This window comes from Pygoscelis adeliae, unplaced genomic scaffold, assembly GCF_000699105.1.
Source record: "Pygoscelis adeliae isolate BGI_AS28 unplaced genomic scaffold, ASM69910v1 Scaffold113, whole genome shotgun sequence".
Lineage (NCBI taxonomy): Eukaryota > Metazoa > Chordata > Aves > Sphenisciformes > Spheniscidae > Pygoscelis > Pygoscelis adeliae.
In genome coordinates this window covers 11,969,260-11,983,508 of record NW_008825108.1, presented here as the reverse complement: position 1 = coordinate 11,983,508, position 14,249 = coordinate 11,969,260, and the positions used below count along the sequence as shown (strand labels likewise).

Here is a 14,249-nt window from a genome sequence, read left to right as displayed (position 1 = left end):
CCTGTAGCAGCCTGTGATGCTCCATGCATAATTCAAAAGTGCAAATGAAGTAACTGAATTCAAAAGATGATCTGTGGTAAGGGCTAAATGAAGATTCCAATTGACTTTGTTGATTGAGCTAATCTGATTGAAGAAAACATCTTCCCGCTTGTCTAGGAAAGGTCTGCATGATGCAGTTTGACTCTAGCTTGCCAAGGAAATACTTACAGTTGATCCTGGACTGTCATCAGAAATATTCATACAGACTGGACAGCCTCTCTGTATACCAGAGTTGCTTTATGCTAACAGAGTTGTTTCACGTTAGTAATGGTTTCTAAATCAATTTAGTTAAGTTGATGCAAGAAGTTGCATGAACAGTCTTTCTCCTTAAAAAAAAATAAAAGGCTTAAAATATGCCATTTTATATTAGTCAAACGAGGCAGAAAATTTCAGTTAAATTAACACAACCTACAGGTCTATGCCTGGATAATCTCACGTTGGATTTGGTTGGATACAGTTGGACTCGATGATTTTAAAGGTCTTTTCCCACCTAAATGATTCTATGATTCTATGATTGTACGTTTGTTCAAAGAAAACACTTGAATCCACAACTAACTTTTCCTGATATCTAGGTGTCATCAAACTGATTGTATGATTCTAGACCCTCCTCTCCCTCCTACCCAAATGTAGACTTCCTTAGGAGAACTGAATGAGAAGATATTATTCCAGTTATTCTGCAAAGGAAAGGAAAATATATTTATATAAGGAAAAAACATCCACCTAACATAATGAGAGCATAAACCAGTCATTCACAAGAAAAATATTTTCTCCAGTGCATCTGTTCAGTTATTTAATATTAAAACTAGAGCTTCCTATTCAGTAAGGCAGAGAGGCATGATCTTTTTACCTATGACATGACCTCTTCAGCAAGTTTTGTATATCTCTTCTTCAAAAACAAATACTAAAACTCTTACACTTTGATTTTGTATGGATCACTTTCATACCTGTATTACTGTTAGAACTCTGTTAACACCCAGACCCTCCAAAATACCCATGAATTCATATTTAGGTAAATGTATAAAAAGTGTTTCATTTTTTAATTTTTATCATGTACCCACTGAAGGCAAGCGCTCAGATGTTAGCCTTTTTTTACAATATCAAGTGAACTTTGGCCAAAATTATTTCTTGCCCTTATCCCCTTCATCCTCAAAACTTTACTCTTATCCACATATGAGCCCTGCTGGACAAATGGAAAGACATAAAAGAGACACAGGAAAAATTCCTTAAATATGCACTCTCTTTCTCTATATATACAATGATTCAAGTATTGTTTACCAGAAAGAGCAAAAAGAAAGTCAGTAAAATCTAAATTGCTCAATCTGTAAACGAAACGCGTACCCTGTCTTCTCAAAAGCTACTACTTACCAATGCCAGTTCTCATCATTTAGACGCCACTTGGAAGTAGCTGTTTTAATTAATCAGTTAAAATGATCCCTTCCAGCAACTTTGCAGTAGATCCAGAAACCATCTTCAGGAAGCCAGTCTTGACACAGAGAACTACGAAGGAAGAGGGTGGAAATGGTCCCTGCACCTGCCATGGCCAAATGGGGACAGCTCAGCCTCGATGAAGAGAGCAGAAGTGTGTGCTGGGCGGGATGGCCAACGGCTGTAGTCCACAGGGGACTGTCACTTCTGCATTACTGTAGAGTTGACCACAGTAGCACGCTTTGGCCCATAAAGGCTGGTTTATTCTCACCCAGTTCAGAGACATGAGAGGTTATTAGGAATATGCTGCAGTTGAGGTATAAAAGCACTCTGAAGGAGGTTGATTTACTCTAGTAGGAAGAAATAATCTTGTGCTATCCTAAATGAAAGTTTATGTTTTAATCACAACTTGACCCTAGGGTTTTGCTTGTTCAGAATAACGAGCTATATAATCCATTAGTCCTTTGACACTGTCATTAGCAGTACTCAGAAATCTGACTTTTCAAAGAAGCAATGCTAAGGAGATAGATACATTACTAACCAGGAGCACTATTTGCCTAACAAGTGGGGGCTAAAAGGACATGGTGCTGGCTGTCATAATCAACTGCAGATTGAGGGCTGGTATCAGGAAAGCACTTCGGTTCACCCTCAGCTTCCAGCTTGGTTGGCAGCTACTCAGCGTATTTGAGGGGCAGCCAGCCATTGTATGTGTTCATCGTTAGTGAGGTGGTCGCAGTCAGATACTTAACGTTATCGAGGTCAGGAGAGATGACTAGCAGCCTTCCCTCTCACCTGCCACAACAGGTGGGTAATATGGGGACAATGCAGTTGTGCAGTTGCTGTCGCTACACTCAGGACCAGCCTGAGAGGTTTCATGCTGGCCTCACATGACCGGTTTCCAACATGGTCCACAAAAGCTTATGCCGCCTTGCAGGCATGTACAGTACTGGAAACACACAGAGGCAAGGACATGACCTCCCAGAGCTGTCTGCGGCCATTACCCTTATTTTTGATCTGTGAGACAGCTGGAACTGATGCAATAGACCCCTGAGTAAGAGAGAAGCTGTTCACCACTGTTAAAGTGGTGGAGGACCTAGGTTCAAAGGAGGACCACAAAAAGACACAGTATTCAGCTACAGCTTAAAGCCCTGTCTATGACCTTGTGTGGCACAGTCTCCGGCACTGGAAAGAAGACAAGGGAGAGCAAAACTCACCTGGCATTATCTGAGCTGCATGGCGAATATCTCATTCCGGGCATCTTGCAGAGGCAGTGAGTGACCCCACACCCAACCAGAGACTTCTTGCCAGTGGGTTGGTACCTCTGCCTTACTGCAAACCCATTTTAAGAGTGTGGCTGGACTGGTGCCAGAGCACTCAACACCTTGCAGAACTGAGCTCACTCTGTATAAAAATATCATTCAGCCCTCCAGTAGTTGCTGGAAACACAACGTGAAATCCAGGACATAGACCAATGGGGATGACACAGTGGTAGGACAGGCCTGCCTACGAAGGCTCGCTGGGAGGGTGGACCGCACTGGAGCTGCTGGTGCGGCATCTGGGCAACCCCTCACGACCGCTCGGGGTGCTGTGTGGCTGTGGAGCAGGACGGCAGTGTTGGCTCCCCGCTCAGAGCCCTCGGGGGCTTGCGTTGCGGTGGGAAGGGAGGAACAGCTGACCTGCATCGGCTTTCCACAGCCTTCCAAGGAGAGGACTGGGACTGTAGATTTGTGGTGTCAGCGCTGTAAATATTCAGTAAAGACTTTAAAAATCTTTATTAAAGCTGCACCTACTGAACTCACGAGACTGTGATAACGCAAAGAAGCAGCAAACAAGCCAACAGCTCCTTCAAAAGCTTTGGTTTTACCAACTTGTTCATAATCACAGTTACAACTCTGAGCACTTTGAAGCAGTCACTAAAATACAGCCAGTTAATAATCACAGTAAATATCTGCTGTTTAGAGCAACGTTCAGCTTCTCTAGTCATTTGGCAGGATTACTCTGATCCCACAAATCCCCATGCTCTTGCTGCAGGACAGCAGCCCTGCGGAAGGCAGGCTGCGAGATCTCTACCTTTTTTATTTAGGACTACAATGCAGTTTTAAAATGCACGGTCAGTTCGATACACGGCGTCACTGGCTTGCACTGTGAACAGCAGCAGACTGCAGCGGCTCAGCTGTAGCTGCTAAGGAGATGTGTACATCTGCCTCCCAGCTGCACCGACAACAGCCTGTTTTCTTTTCCAGCCCAATATGGTACTGACCGTCAGCGCTCTTGTAAACACCGAAATCTGGGTCAATTAACCTCATGTATGACAATAGAGCATAATATCTGCCCAGAGCTGTAACCGATCTGTACAGCTTTCCACAGAAGTATTTGCCTCTCTGTTTCCCACTCTGCCTCACCACCATTTCAGCCCTTTGGCTCCAGGTCACTGATCCGTTCCTTGCACAACATGGAGGACACGCACCCACCACACATGTGGCACAGCCCCAGATCACGCAGCTTAGTTGAATCTTTTCAATAAAATCTTTGAGAAGGAGACAGTGTCTCAAAAGTCAGGCCTTTGCCTTATTGACAGATGACCCAACTATATCACTGATTTTAGCAAAAAGACAATCACTGGTTTTCCATCATACCTTACATATAAACATATATGGATACATGTATGAATTAAATAAACATGTAATGCATGAATACAGATAAAAGAGAGAAAGAGCTTTATGAAAGGATACTGACCTGCTTGATAGCAAAAGCTATTTTTAAATTTACACAGATATATGTACAAATAAAAGACCCAAACCCCTGGTGATCTTTCTCTCCTAAATATTTATTATCCTCTGCCTAGAAAAAGAACTCCCATCTTCTGTTTCTCTGAATATCTGAATGAAAACCAACAGCAGTTTTCTAATTCCACATAATTTGTGTACACCACAGCAACACTGTTTCCTGATCTAATCTGTTTTCTAGATAGCTTGCTTTCAAACAATTAGCTACATCAGGATTTCTCCATAGCAAATCAATTGTTGATAGCTTTGGCTCAGCCAGATATAAGCTTTAGCAAGACGACAGGCCTCTCAAAAGAAATCACAAAAAATGGCAAGTGGCTGTTACAGTAAGCCTCTCAAAAATAAATTACAGTTGCCATCCATGTAGCCCTTTGATTCTGATTTTGTTTATCCTTTACCCTTTCAGTATATTCCCCAAAGGTAGAATGAGACAGACATGCTCCAATTACTCTTCTTCGGTAAGCTGTAATTTCTTGCAAAACTCCTTTGAAGTTGATACTAATCAATGTGAGGAAGACTGGCGAAGTCCAGCCCAGTCCCAATTTAAGTAAGCTTAAAAAAAAAAAGGCAACTATAACAGAAAAATAAATAGCAAATATAACAGTATGCTCATTACAGTAACACAACACTTCATGCAACCTACGTTGCATGACCAGTCCAGGTCAGTCTTAGCAGGTTCATAAAATTTGACAATGATACAATTGGGGAAGGAAGGAAGAGGTAAATACAAGACAAGGGCCAAGTCTAGAGAAAAACTGTGCTTTCTGAATTCACAGTGCGTAAAGTCTTCTATATTTTTCATGAATTTGTTCAAGTACTGTACTTCCTCTTTTAAGAAAAATCTTTAGAAAGCAAATTTTATAAGCTGCTGGAACCATGTGCCACTGAAAGGATTAATTGAAATATTCCCCCTATTTTGTGAACTTACGTCTGAAGAGAAGCCACCTGCCCCTAAGATGAAGCTCAAGCCCTAGTGATGGTGTCAGGCTTGTTCACCACATGTGATGGCAAGTGTCCAGTGAGCAGCAGAGATAAGACAACTGATTACAATCAATCCAGTTATTGCAGCTTAATGAGTTACTGCTGATTAGCTTGAGTCCTCAGGACTGACAACTTTCATTCCTCGACTAAGGCAATTGCAAAGGTAATGTGTTAATTTTTACCTGTTTTCATTATGTGTCAATATTTATAAACAAACACAACCACTTTACTTCTCATGAGTAATCCCATGACTAAGTTTTTAATAAAATGAGTACAGTGCCCTCCATTTAAAGTTTCCAAGCAGTTACTGGCAAACACATTATCAGCTGAAGGCCATAAACATTTATCCAGTGCTGCTAGGCATCCTGGTGGCAAATTCAATCTTTTTGTTCTGATAGTCCAAGAAAACTCATGACTTTTTTCCCCTAGTGATTTTAATGCAAAGATTTTATGAGCCTGTGAAAGGAATTGCAGGAAGCCTGGGCATTTTTGTCAGTAGCCATCTGAGTTTTCTTCTGTGCTCACTGCAGAGGGGCTGAGTTATCAGCATGACTGAGAGTGTTTTATAGGGGACAGCCTCTGCCTCTGAAGAGTCAGCTGCATGCACTGAAAGCGCCTATAAACATGCATGGGAAATTGCTGTGTATGGACCAGAGAGTAAAAGCCAAGGCTAAGCTTGCATTGAAGTCATTCACATTAATGCCACAGTGTTTGCTTTTCCTGAACAAGATACCACCGTCGCATGACCCTGCACTCACACAGAGAGGAGACGCAGTTCAAGGACTGACGATAGATACTTTTTTTAAAACATTTTCTCTCTTTTTATTTATTTTTCCTGATGGTTGCTACAAGCAAAGGAGGTATTCAGAAAGGTAACTGCACGATACAAACACAGGCAGCAAACTAAGTTGACGGCATGAAAGGTGTATCTGAGAACACGGAGTTGACAGAATCGGAGTCAGATTTTATTCGAGTAGTTTTTAAGATACTCTCAGCAATGATATTGTCATTAGGAAACAGTTTTACTTTCCCGTTCTGACTGTGTTTTGGTTCGTGCACGGGTTCCAGGAAAACCACCCGTTTACCAGTGCTAGCCTTCCTCTCGTCGGCTGGCAGCTCTTGCGGCGGTGTGGAATTCAGTATGGATGAGTGGGCACTGCTTTGGTTCAGCTTCCTCTTCTTCCTTTTCGCCTTACATTGACACGGACAGGGGGTCAGATAGAGGTACAGCAGTACTAAAACAATACTGGCTACACAGGCAGCAAGGGTGGTAAAAGCTGTATTAAATGCTTCATGAGCGTGGGACCTGTTCACTGTGAAATTGCTAACATTTATTCTAACCTCTATGGTTTCATTTAATAGTCTTTTCTTATTTATTGCGATGCAGGAATACAGCCCTGAGTCCTCTAGCTGGGCATCTGTTATCTCCAGGCTGCCATTATGAAATACCTTAAAGTTGTCGGTCTCCCTGTCTGGCTCCAGCAATCTATTGTCCGGACTAACCCAAACAAAGTGTGTGCCCGCATCGCTGATTCTGCTGTCACAGTGCACAATCAGCCTGTCACCAACCTGGGCATTGTGAATAAACCCAAAGGCTTGGAAAGAGCTGTTGACAGTGCTTTCAGAGCAATTCAGAAAGTTGTCGTACAGTAAAGGCAGTTTCTTGTAACCTCTTGGGTCTGATCGCAACAAACAGGTGTACTCGTTTTTGAAGTCCACCACTGAGCTGAAGTGCCTTTGATACCAGAAGATGAGCATGGAGTACAGCATACAGTCACAATAAAACGGGTTGCCATGAAGGTAAATTCCACTAAGATGTTTGGCCGGCACTGAACTCAGGCGCTGAATAGGCATCGACTGGATGTGATTAAAGGAAATGTCCAGCAACACAAGGTCTGTCAGTTTATGTTTTCCAGTGTACAAGTCCAGTGGGAAATGCGAGAGCAAGTTATAGCTTAAGTACAGTTTCTGCAATTTGTACAATCCTCCGAAGGCTGAAGACTCTATCTGTGTTATCTGATTGTTGTACAGCAGGAGAACCTCCAGTGCCCTTAGCTCCTGAAACACAGGGCTGCCCAGCGTCTTCAGGCTGTTGGATGACAAGTCTAGGTACTTCAGATTCGGGGTTGTGGAAAAGCTTCCAGTGATAATGCTGCTAATGCTATTATGATTGATTATTAAAGTGTTCAGTTTCTCAAACAGCGCTGGGACCCATTCAGGCTCCAAAAACCCAATTCTGTTATAACTCAGATCCAGCCTTTTCATACATTTATAAAGATTTTCTGGCACCTGAGAGAGGTTCTTATTGGTGCAGCTTACGATATCACTGGCACAGATGCAGGTTGTTGGACACATCCACGGGGCACTGCCACAAACGCTCACTGTGAAGACCAAGAGGCATGCCAGTCCTTTGCAGTTCACTTTAAAAACTCCAAGTCGAGTAGGAATTGCCCGCCAGTTTAAAGACATTGTCACTGTCTCTTAGCTGTCTCCCAGTGCTCCTTGCCACAGATTACATGTGCAGATAGCTTTGCACTAATCGCTGTCAAAAGAGGGACACAGAGTACAGCACGTTAACATTTACGAGTCATACCCTGCCTGATTTCTTATGCATGCCTTTTGAAAAATACAGGGAATTAATCCTTAATGTTTCATACGGTTAATTATAAAATCTAGTTGTTTTAGGGGATGTAACCTTAACATTGGTTTTATGTAAACATGAAATTCTGCACCCATATGTAAATATTCACACTACAGATGTGATATTTTTTGTCTTCAAAAACAGTGCAACTATTCTTCAGTCTTGGACCAAGGAATGCAATTTCTGACAGTTCATTAAAAAAAAAAAAAAATCAGAAATGTTCCTCTGTGGAACATGACTGGGCAATGGCATCCCCTACCTGTTTCCAAACCAACCCAAATAGAAAAATCCTGGTACAGGAAAGAAAAAGCCTCATCCAAAAATGCTATTTTCTTGTCTAGTGGGGAGCAGTTACAACATGTGTTTCTTCCCAAATGTCACACATTTTCAAGCAAAGAATTTTCTCAGACTGCTTAGCTTTAAATGTCATACGAATTTCTTTCTCTCCCCCCCCCTTTTTTTTTTTAATTCAGTAACTGATAGTTCAGGTAGCAACAGCCTGATTTTAAAGTTATTCAAGATGTCCAACTGGAATATTTTGTATTCTGCTACTTCTACCTTTGCCAAAATAACAGTTGAGGAGGACATTTTCTATGCCTAGTGCCTACCTCAGGCACAAGTTTTGGGAACTTTCAGCAAGAATGAGTCAGCCATTTCTCAAAACTTAGTAAAGGAAAAAAATATTTTGCTCATACTTAAATAGTAAGAACAAAACCAACCATACTCTTTTCTGAGAATATTTTAGTGTCACTATGGTTTGAAGCAGGGACGTAACATTTGGCAGGCGTGATTCTGTGCCAAGGGATATGCTTTTTGCCATCTCCTAAGAAAATGTACACATGCTTAGCAGAGTAATGAACATTTCTGTTCACTCTTGCTCTCCCTGGATACCTGTTAAGAGTTTGTCAGCAAATTCCCAGGTGAATCCATATGCATTGATTATCCCCACCCCTTCACAGCTCAAACGCGGTATTCAGCTCCCACATATTAACCTCACACTTGTTTCTGCAATCTCACCCACCTGTTTGCACAGTATCTGAGCAGGACAAGCCCCGCAATGTCTGCTCTGCGCTGCTGACAGCGGCTACGGCCAGGGGCTGGGAGAATGCCTGTGGGCAGGGGGAAGGAGGAGAAAGAAGAACCTCAGATGGAAAGAAGCAGAATAAAAGAAGTTGTATTCTCTGATGAGGCAAGATGGATGAAGAAAGGATGAGTCTTGAGTACAAAAACATTAAAATCAAGACCTAAAGGGTGAAGGACAGCAGGGCAGAGAGACAGCCAAAGAAGGGGAGAGAGGGCAAAGGAGAATAAGAGATGCATACGGGAGGAAGGGCAAAACCAGGGGAGGAGGATGCTAATGGAGCATCATCATCATCATTATTAATGAAGCAACTGAGGAGGAGGTAGTCTGAGAATGCAGAAGTCAGTTAAGGCATATGAGACCGGAAAAGCAGATGGGGAGGGTGTCAAGGGCAAGAAGAGGGTTAAGCAGAAGAGAGGCAAAAGTTTCAGGAGGTGAACCTTAGAACACGCTTCTCCGGAGAATTTGCATCTGCTACTTATGAATCTAAGATTATCTACGCAATTAATTAATATATGTGAAATGCACTAATTTCCACTCCCCCTCAGTTCCTTATTCCCCTCCTCTCTAACCCTCTGCCAATCTGGCAGGCTGCTGTCTTCTGCTGACAAATCTTCTACTCTTAAGTCAAGGATGTGCTATGAATCTAAAGAGCTGAACCTTCTAATGACCCATTAGAATAAGAAATATGAAGGCAGCATGATGGGAGAATTCACCTTTTGCAAGAATTTATATATACATTGGCTTTAAACGCTTGCATTCCCAAAAACTATATTAAGAGAATGGCAAGACTGCCAAGTCAAGTGCTCAAAAATTAGTGTCAGGTTTTCTGTGCCATTTTAGATTTTATATACAGTCCTTCGTTACACAATTGCTTAATTTTTTTCCCCAAAACCTTTCCTCACACTATGCACAGGATCTGAGGAAGAACAGGGGAAATAAAGGGTGATTACATCAAGAGCTCAATAAATGCCTACACCTGAGAACTGGAGCATATCCTAGCCTCTGCCACAGAATTCCTGTGAGATCAGGCGAATTATGTGAACTGGTGACTGTTAGAAAATAAAGAACTTATTACAGTCACCAGCTTGACACTTAGAAAATAAGGAACCTCTGTGTATTAAGTTTGGGAAGGACTGATGTCACTGAAGTGCTGAGATGAGAGTCAAAATGCTATGACTTTAGCTGGCACTTCCGACTAGAAAGGCTTCTCCTTGCTTCCCTGTCTATAAAAGGGATATAGCAACATGATCTTAACTATAGGAATATTGTAAAAATAAATGAATTGATTAGAATAAAAGCTTAGTATCAAGATTCATAAAGTTTTCTAGGCTTTTAAGATCCTACTGAAGTATCTAACTGCATGGGATTTTCAGTGGGAAGTTAGGAACCCAGAGGAATTATTTTTTTAACCAGTCCAAAGCACCTAACTTAGTTGATTTTGCTATCTAGCTAGTCTTTTATGGCCACAATTAATACATACAAGTTCTTCTAGAGGGTGAGACCTATGAAAGCATTATAGAAATGACCATCAGGAAATAATTCTGTACCTCAGTGTGGATTTGTATGGCATGCAGTACATAAGGCACAATGGAAACACATTGACAGATGAAAAAAGAATTTAATAGCTGCTCATTTAGTTAGCATATTGCATGAAGCAAGGTATCTGAAAACTGCATACCATAAAACCATGTGTGTGACAACTGAATTAGAAAGCATCCACAAAATGGGAGACAAACTGCTGTCGCATAGGTTGCCCTTCCCACTAATATTTGAATGCCTTATTTTGCAACCTGTGCAGCCTAATTTTTAATATCTTTTCGCACTTGCAAAAAGATGAATGGCACTTCCAAAAATCAGCTCCTATGTTGAAAATAACTGCAAATCTGGAGATACTCTGAATGGGACATACTAGATCAATGCTTAGTTTTGGAAGGGTTACCAACTTTAATACACTAAATAGCCTTTCACATTTGTTTCTGTGCATCCCTACAATTATCTCACCAGATACTCCGAGTTAGTCTGCAACCAAATCCCAAGGGCAGATTGGTGGCTGGTGTAAATCAGCATAATACCTTTGAGTTCTAAGGAGCAAAAACACTCTGCAAGGGCTGCAGACTGGGTTGTGCATTTCCAAAGCTCATTGAAGTTGCCAAATGAGAACTGTATCAGATAACTTCAGATAACTTGCCTTGCCTGGTGAGGCAAATCCAAATTACAGACATCATAAATGTTCCATGGGCCACACAAGGCTATTTTGAGAGTACCCTGACAAGCAGAAACCTTCCTTGCCATGCCCAACTCACAGTGCAGTGCTTACATTCTCAACAGGTTCTTTGCCCTTTTGGTGAGTAGGACTGTTGAGCTGCAACTTGCCCCTCAACCTGTGTTCCCCAAAACTTCTGCATAAATTACACAGGATGGTCTGCAAAGCCAAGCATGCTCAACATAAATATTTATAACCTATGTGATCATTTGAACTTCTTCAAAATGACTGCATAAACATTTCTGGGTTAGTAATGTGTACGTGTTAAGTGGCAAGGAAGAACAAAGCCTACAATCAGCCTTATATTAAAAAGTGGTATTTTGTTTCATCCCAATAACATCACTTCAGGTCTTAGAAACGTACTATTTTACAAACTTCAATATTACGTATTTTCTCAAGGGAGATATTGTTATTAAATACTATCAGCTAACATGTGCCAACAGATGCTGGCTAAGTACTTTACCATTATTTCTGAATGAGCTGGGTAAATAGCTTTTTGATTTATAGTAAAGTGAAAGGCATGGTTGGGAGTTTTGTTCTTGAATTCTTTTCAAAGAAATCATTTCTTTGTGGTGTTAAAGTGTGGTATTTTAAGTTCACTGCCAAAAACACAGTACTCCCTGAGATGAATCATCTGTGCAGTAATGGTGCACATGCTTCTTAACTGTTTGAGAAGAAACGCAAGACATATCCTCATATCATAGGGAATATCCTCTGTTGCCAGGAACAGCTCAATTGACTACAACAGATCAACTCCTAGAGAAGTTGAGGATTTGGCTCTTGGTTTTGATCTTTTTAATGTGTGTGTTTGTTGGGGTTTTGTTTTGTTTTGTTTTTATTAAGTAATGAGCACCTAGAGCTGCTTATGGAAAAGGGGAATGCTTGGGCAACCGTAAACATCCTCACCATCAGTTATCACTGCAAGATCAGCTAATGTCCTGAACACTCATTTCCACTTTCTCTGGGCTCTCTCTCCCACTAATGCTACATTAATAATCTCCACACCAGATTTCTCTTCTCCTGTAAGTACCTTCAGGCTTATTGCTGTTTCTTCCAGGGAAACTTGTACACCAAGCTGTCTCTCCCAGTTCATTTGAGACTTTGCTAAAAAATCCTTATGCGGCGCATCTCTTAATTTAAGCAGTGAATTGGACTGGAGATCACAAGTCACCTGAATGCTTTTGCAAATGCTACCATTAATCTTTTCAACGTTAAACAAACTGGATTGATAAATGCTTTACAGTAGGAATAACATCTTCCTGTACATTGGTGATGCAAATAGTCCCACATCTGGCCGGCACTTTCTGCACAGTGAAAATGCAAATATTTGCACACAACCCCCCTGTACTACTGCAGGAATACTGTTGAGCCTCTAGAGAGCTCAAACACTAGAAAATATTAAAGATCTCAGTCCACCCTCCAGAAGGTCCGTACCATTTCTACATCTCCTATTGTGTCACATCTTCTGTGACTGTCTCCTCTGACTCCTCTGCCCCAGTCTCGCCAGCCCGCAAGTCATTCACGCACCTTGGCACCTTCCCATTGACTTCCAATGCCCACACAGTTGCTCTCCCCCTCTTACCAGTCTACATATCAGATGAATCAGGGCTGTATTAATTAAATATAATAATACATGAAATGAAACAGTGATGGCTCAGATGTTAACAATGTTTCCTCACAGCCCCTTTTTTTTTTTTTGGCATGGCATTTGACAAAGCTTTCCTCATGAACTCAGAAGAAAAAGTGACTGTTAGAATGGCGTTTTATTAATTTATAACAACAATATTATACAAGTACAATTATTCATGCTTTTAATCCTAACTTTATGAATCCTGCTTAAGTACATGATAGAGCCATTAATTACAAACAGACTAGAGGCATCTTACATAATCAATCTTTTAAAATGTTTATAGGAAGATCTGCATAAACTTTCATTCCTTGTGTGTGTGCGCGCGTGTATGTGGGACGCTGTCAGAGGAAATATCCCATAGTGGCCACCTCACTCCAACCTCCAGGCTCTACTCTGCTTTTAGCACTCCTGAGTGGGAAAGGCACCCTCTGCATCAAATCTGCCTGACAGCTGTGCTCGGCATTTCTGACTGAGCAGCTCTGGATTATCCAGCCATCGTAATCCATGAGATTTAGTGACACGATGGATCGGAGAGCAGACACTGGTGAGCTACCTCTGGGTGATGTCTTGATACACTGGACTAAATCCCTGAACTGGGCTAAGCTGGGCTTGATGCAGGACCTAACAGTGATGAAAAAATGGCTTTACATCACCTTTGCAGAAAGCTGATCCTAAGGTCAGCCTGGCAAGTGGAGTGGTCTCTCTGGCCAGCACCTGGCCAGACCTCAATAGTGCTTAATTAGAGATGAATTTGTCGTAGTAACCTTAGCCAACTAAAACTATCTTCTCCCACTCATCCCTCACTAAAGATTGAATTTCTCTGAAGACAGATTTTTTTTTTTTTTGCACCCATGATAACTCACTTGGCTTAAAGAAAACTGAGACACAGATGAGCAACTGGGTGATGTACCATAGAGCCTGAGTTGGACTAATCATCAGCAGTCTGTCTACGGCAGTACCAGCTACATGAAGTCAACGCTCTGCAGCTCTCATCCCTCTTGAGAGAGTACAAGGGAAATATGCATCAGTGAAACAACAATGCATCCTTTTTGCCATGTTACTTTGTAAATCAAGCTGCACCCTAGCTTAAACCTTGCAAATGACTTCAGTTGCTAAGGAGATCGGCAAATAATTAAGAAAAAACGCAATGATAAGCGGCAGTGCCTGTTACAGTATCAGTAACCAGTCTCCAAGCAATGCCAGATCTTAACGAAAGTTTAGTTGCCCAGCGTAGGATCCTCACCGCCTCCAAAGGCTTCTCTGACGGGCTAAACTTCAGAGAAACCACCTTGCCTACGATGGAGGGGGCTCCTGCCAGCCTCCCGACGGGGACTGCCCGCTGCAGTCTCCCGATCCCTACTGGGGGTCGGCGAAGGGCAAAGTTTCGGCGAGCCCGGCAG

General features: G+C 41.9%; 1 protein-coding gene across 1 annotated transcript; it reads right to left on the bottom strand.

The window, feature by feature from the left end:
* Window positions 1-6,034: 6,034 nt before the first annotated feature.
* AMIGO2 (adhesion molecule with Ig-like domain 2) lies at window positions 6,035-7,766 on the bottom strand. The gene has a single exon (XM_009327595.1). The coding sequence runs from the start codon at window positions 7,698-7,700 to the stop codon at window positions 6,135-6,137; it is 1,566 nt and encodes a 521-aa protein (XP_009325870.1). The 5' UTR covers window positions 7,701-7,766; the 3' UTR covers window positions 6,035-6,134.
* Between the last annotated feature and the right edge of the window lie 6,483 nt (window positions 7,767-14,249).

What these genes read in the sequence shown, in the direction of transcription:
- AMIGO2 (XM_009327595.1), bottom strand. Translation starts at nt 7,700, where the DNA reads ATGTCTTTAAACTGGCGGGCAATTCCTACTCGACTTGGAGTTTTTAAA.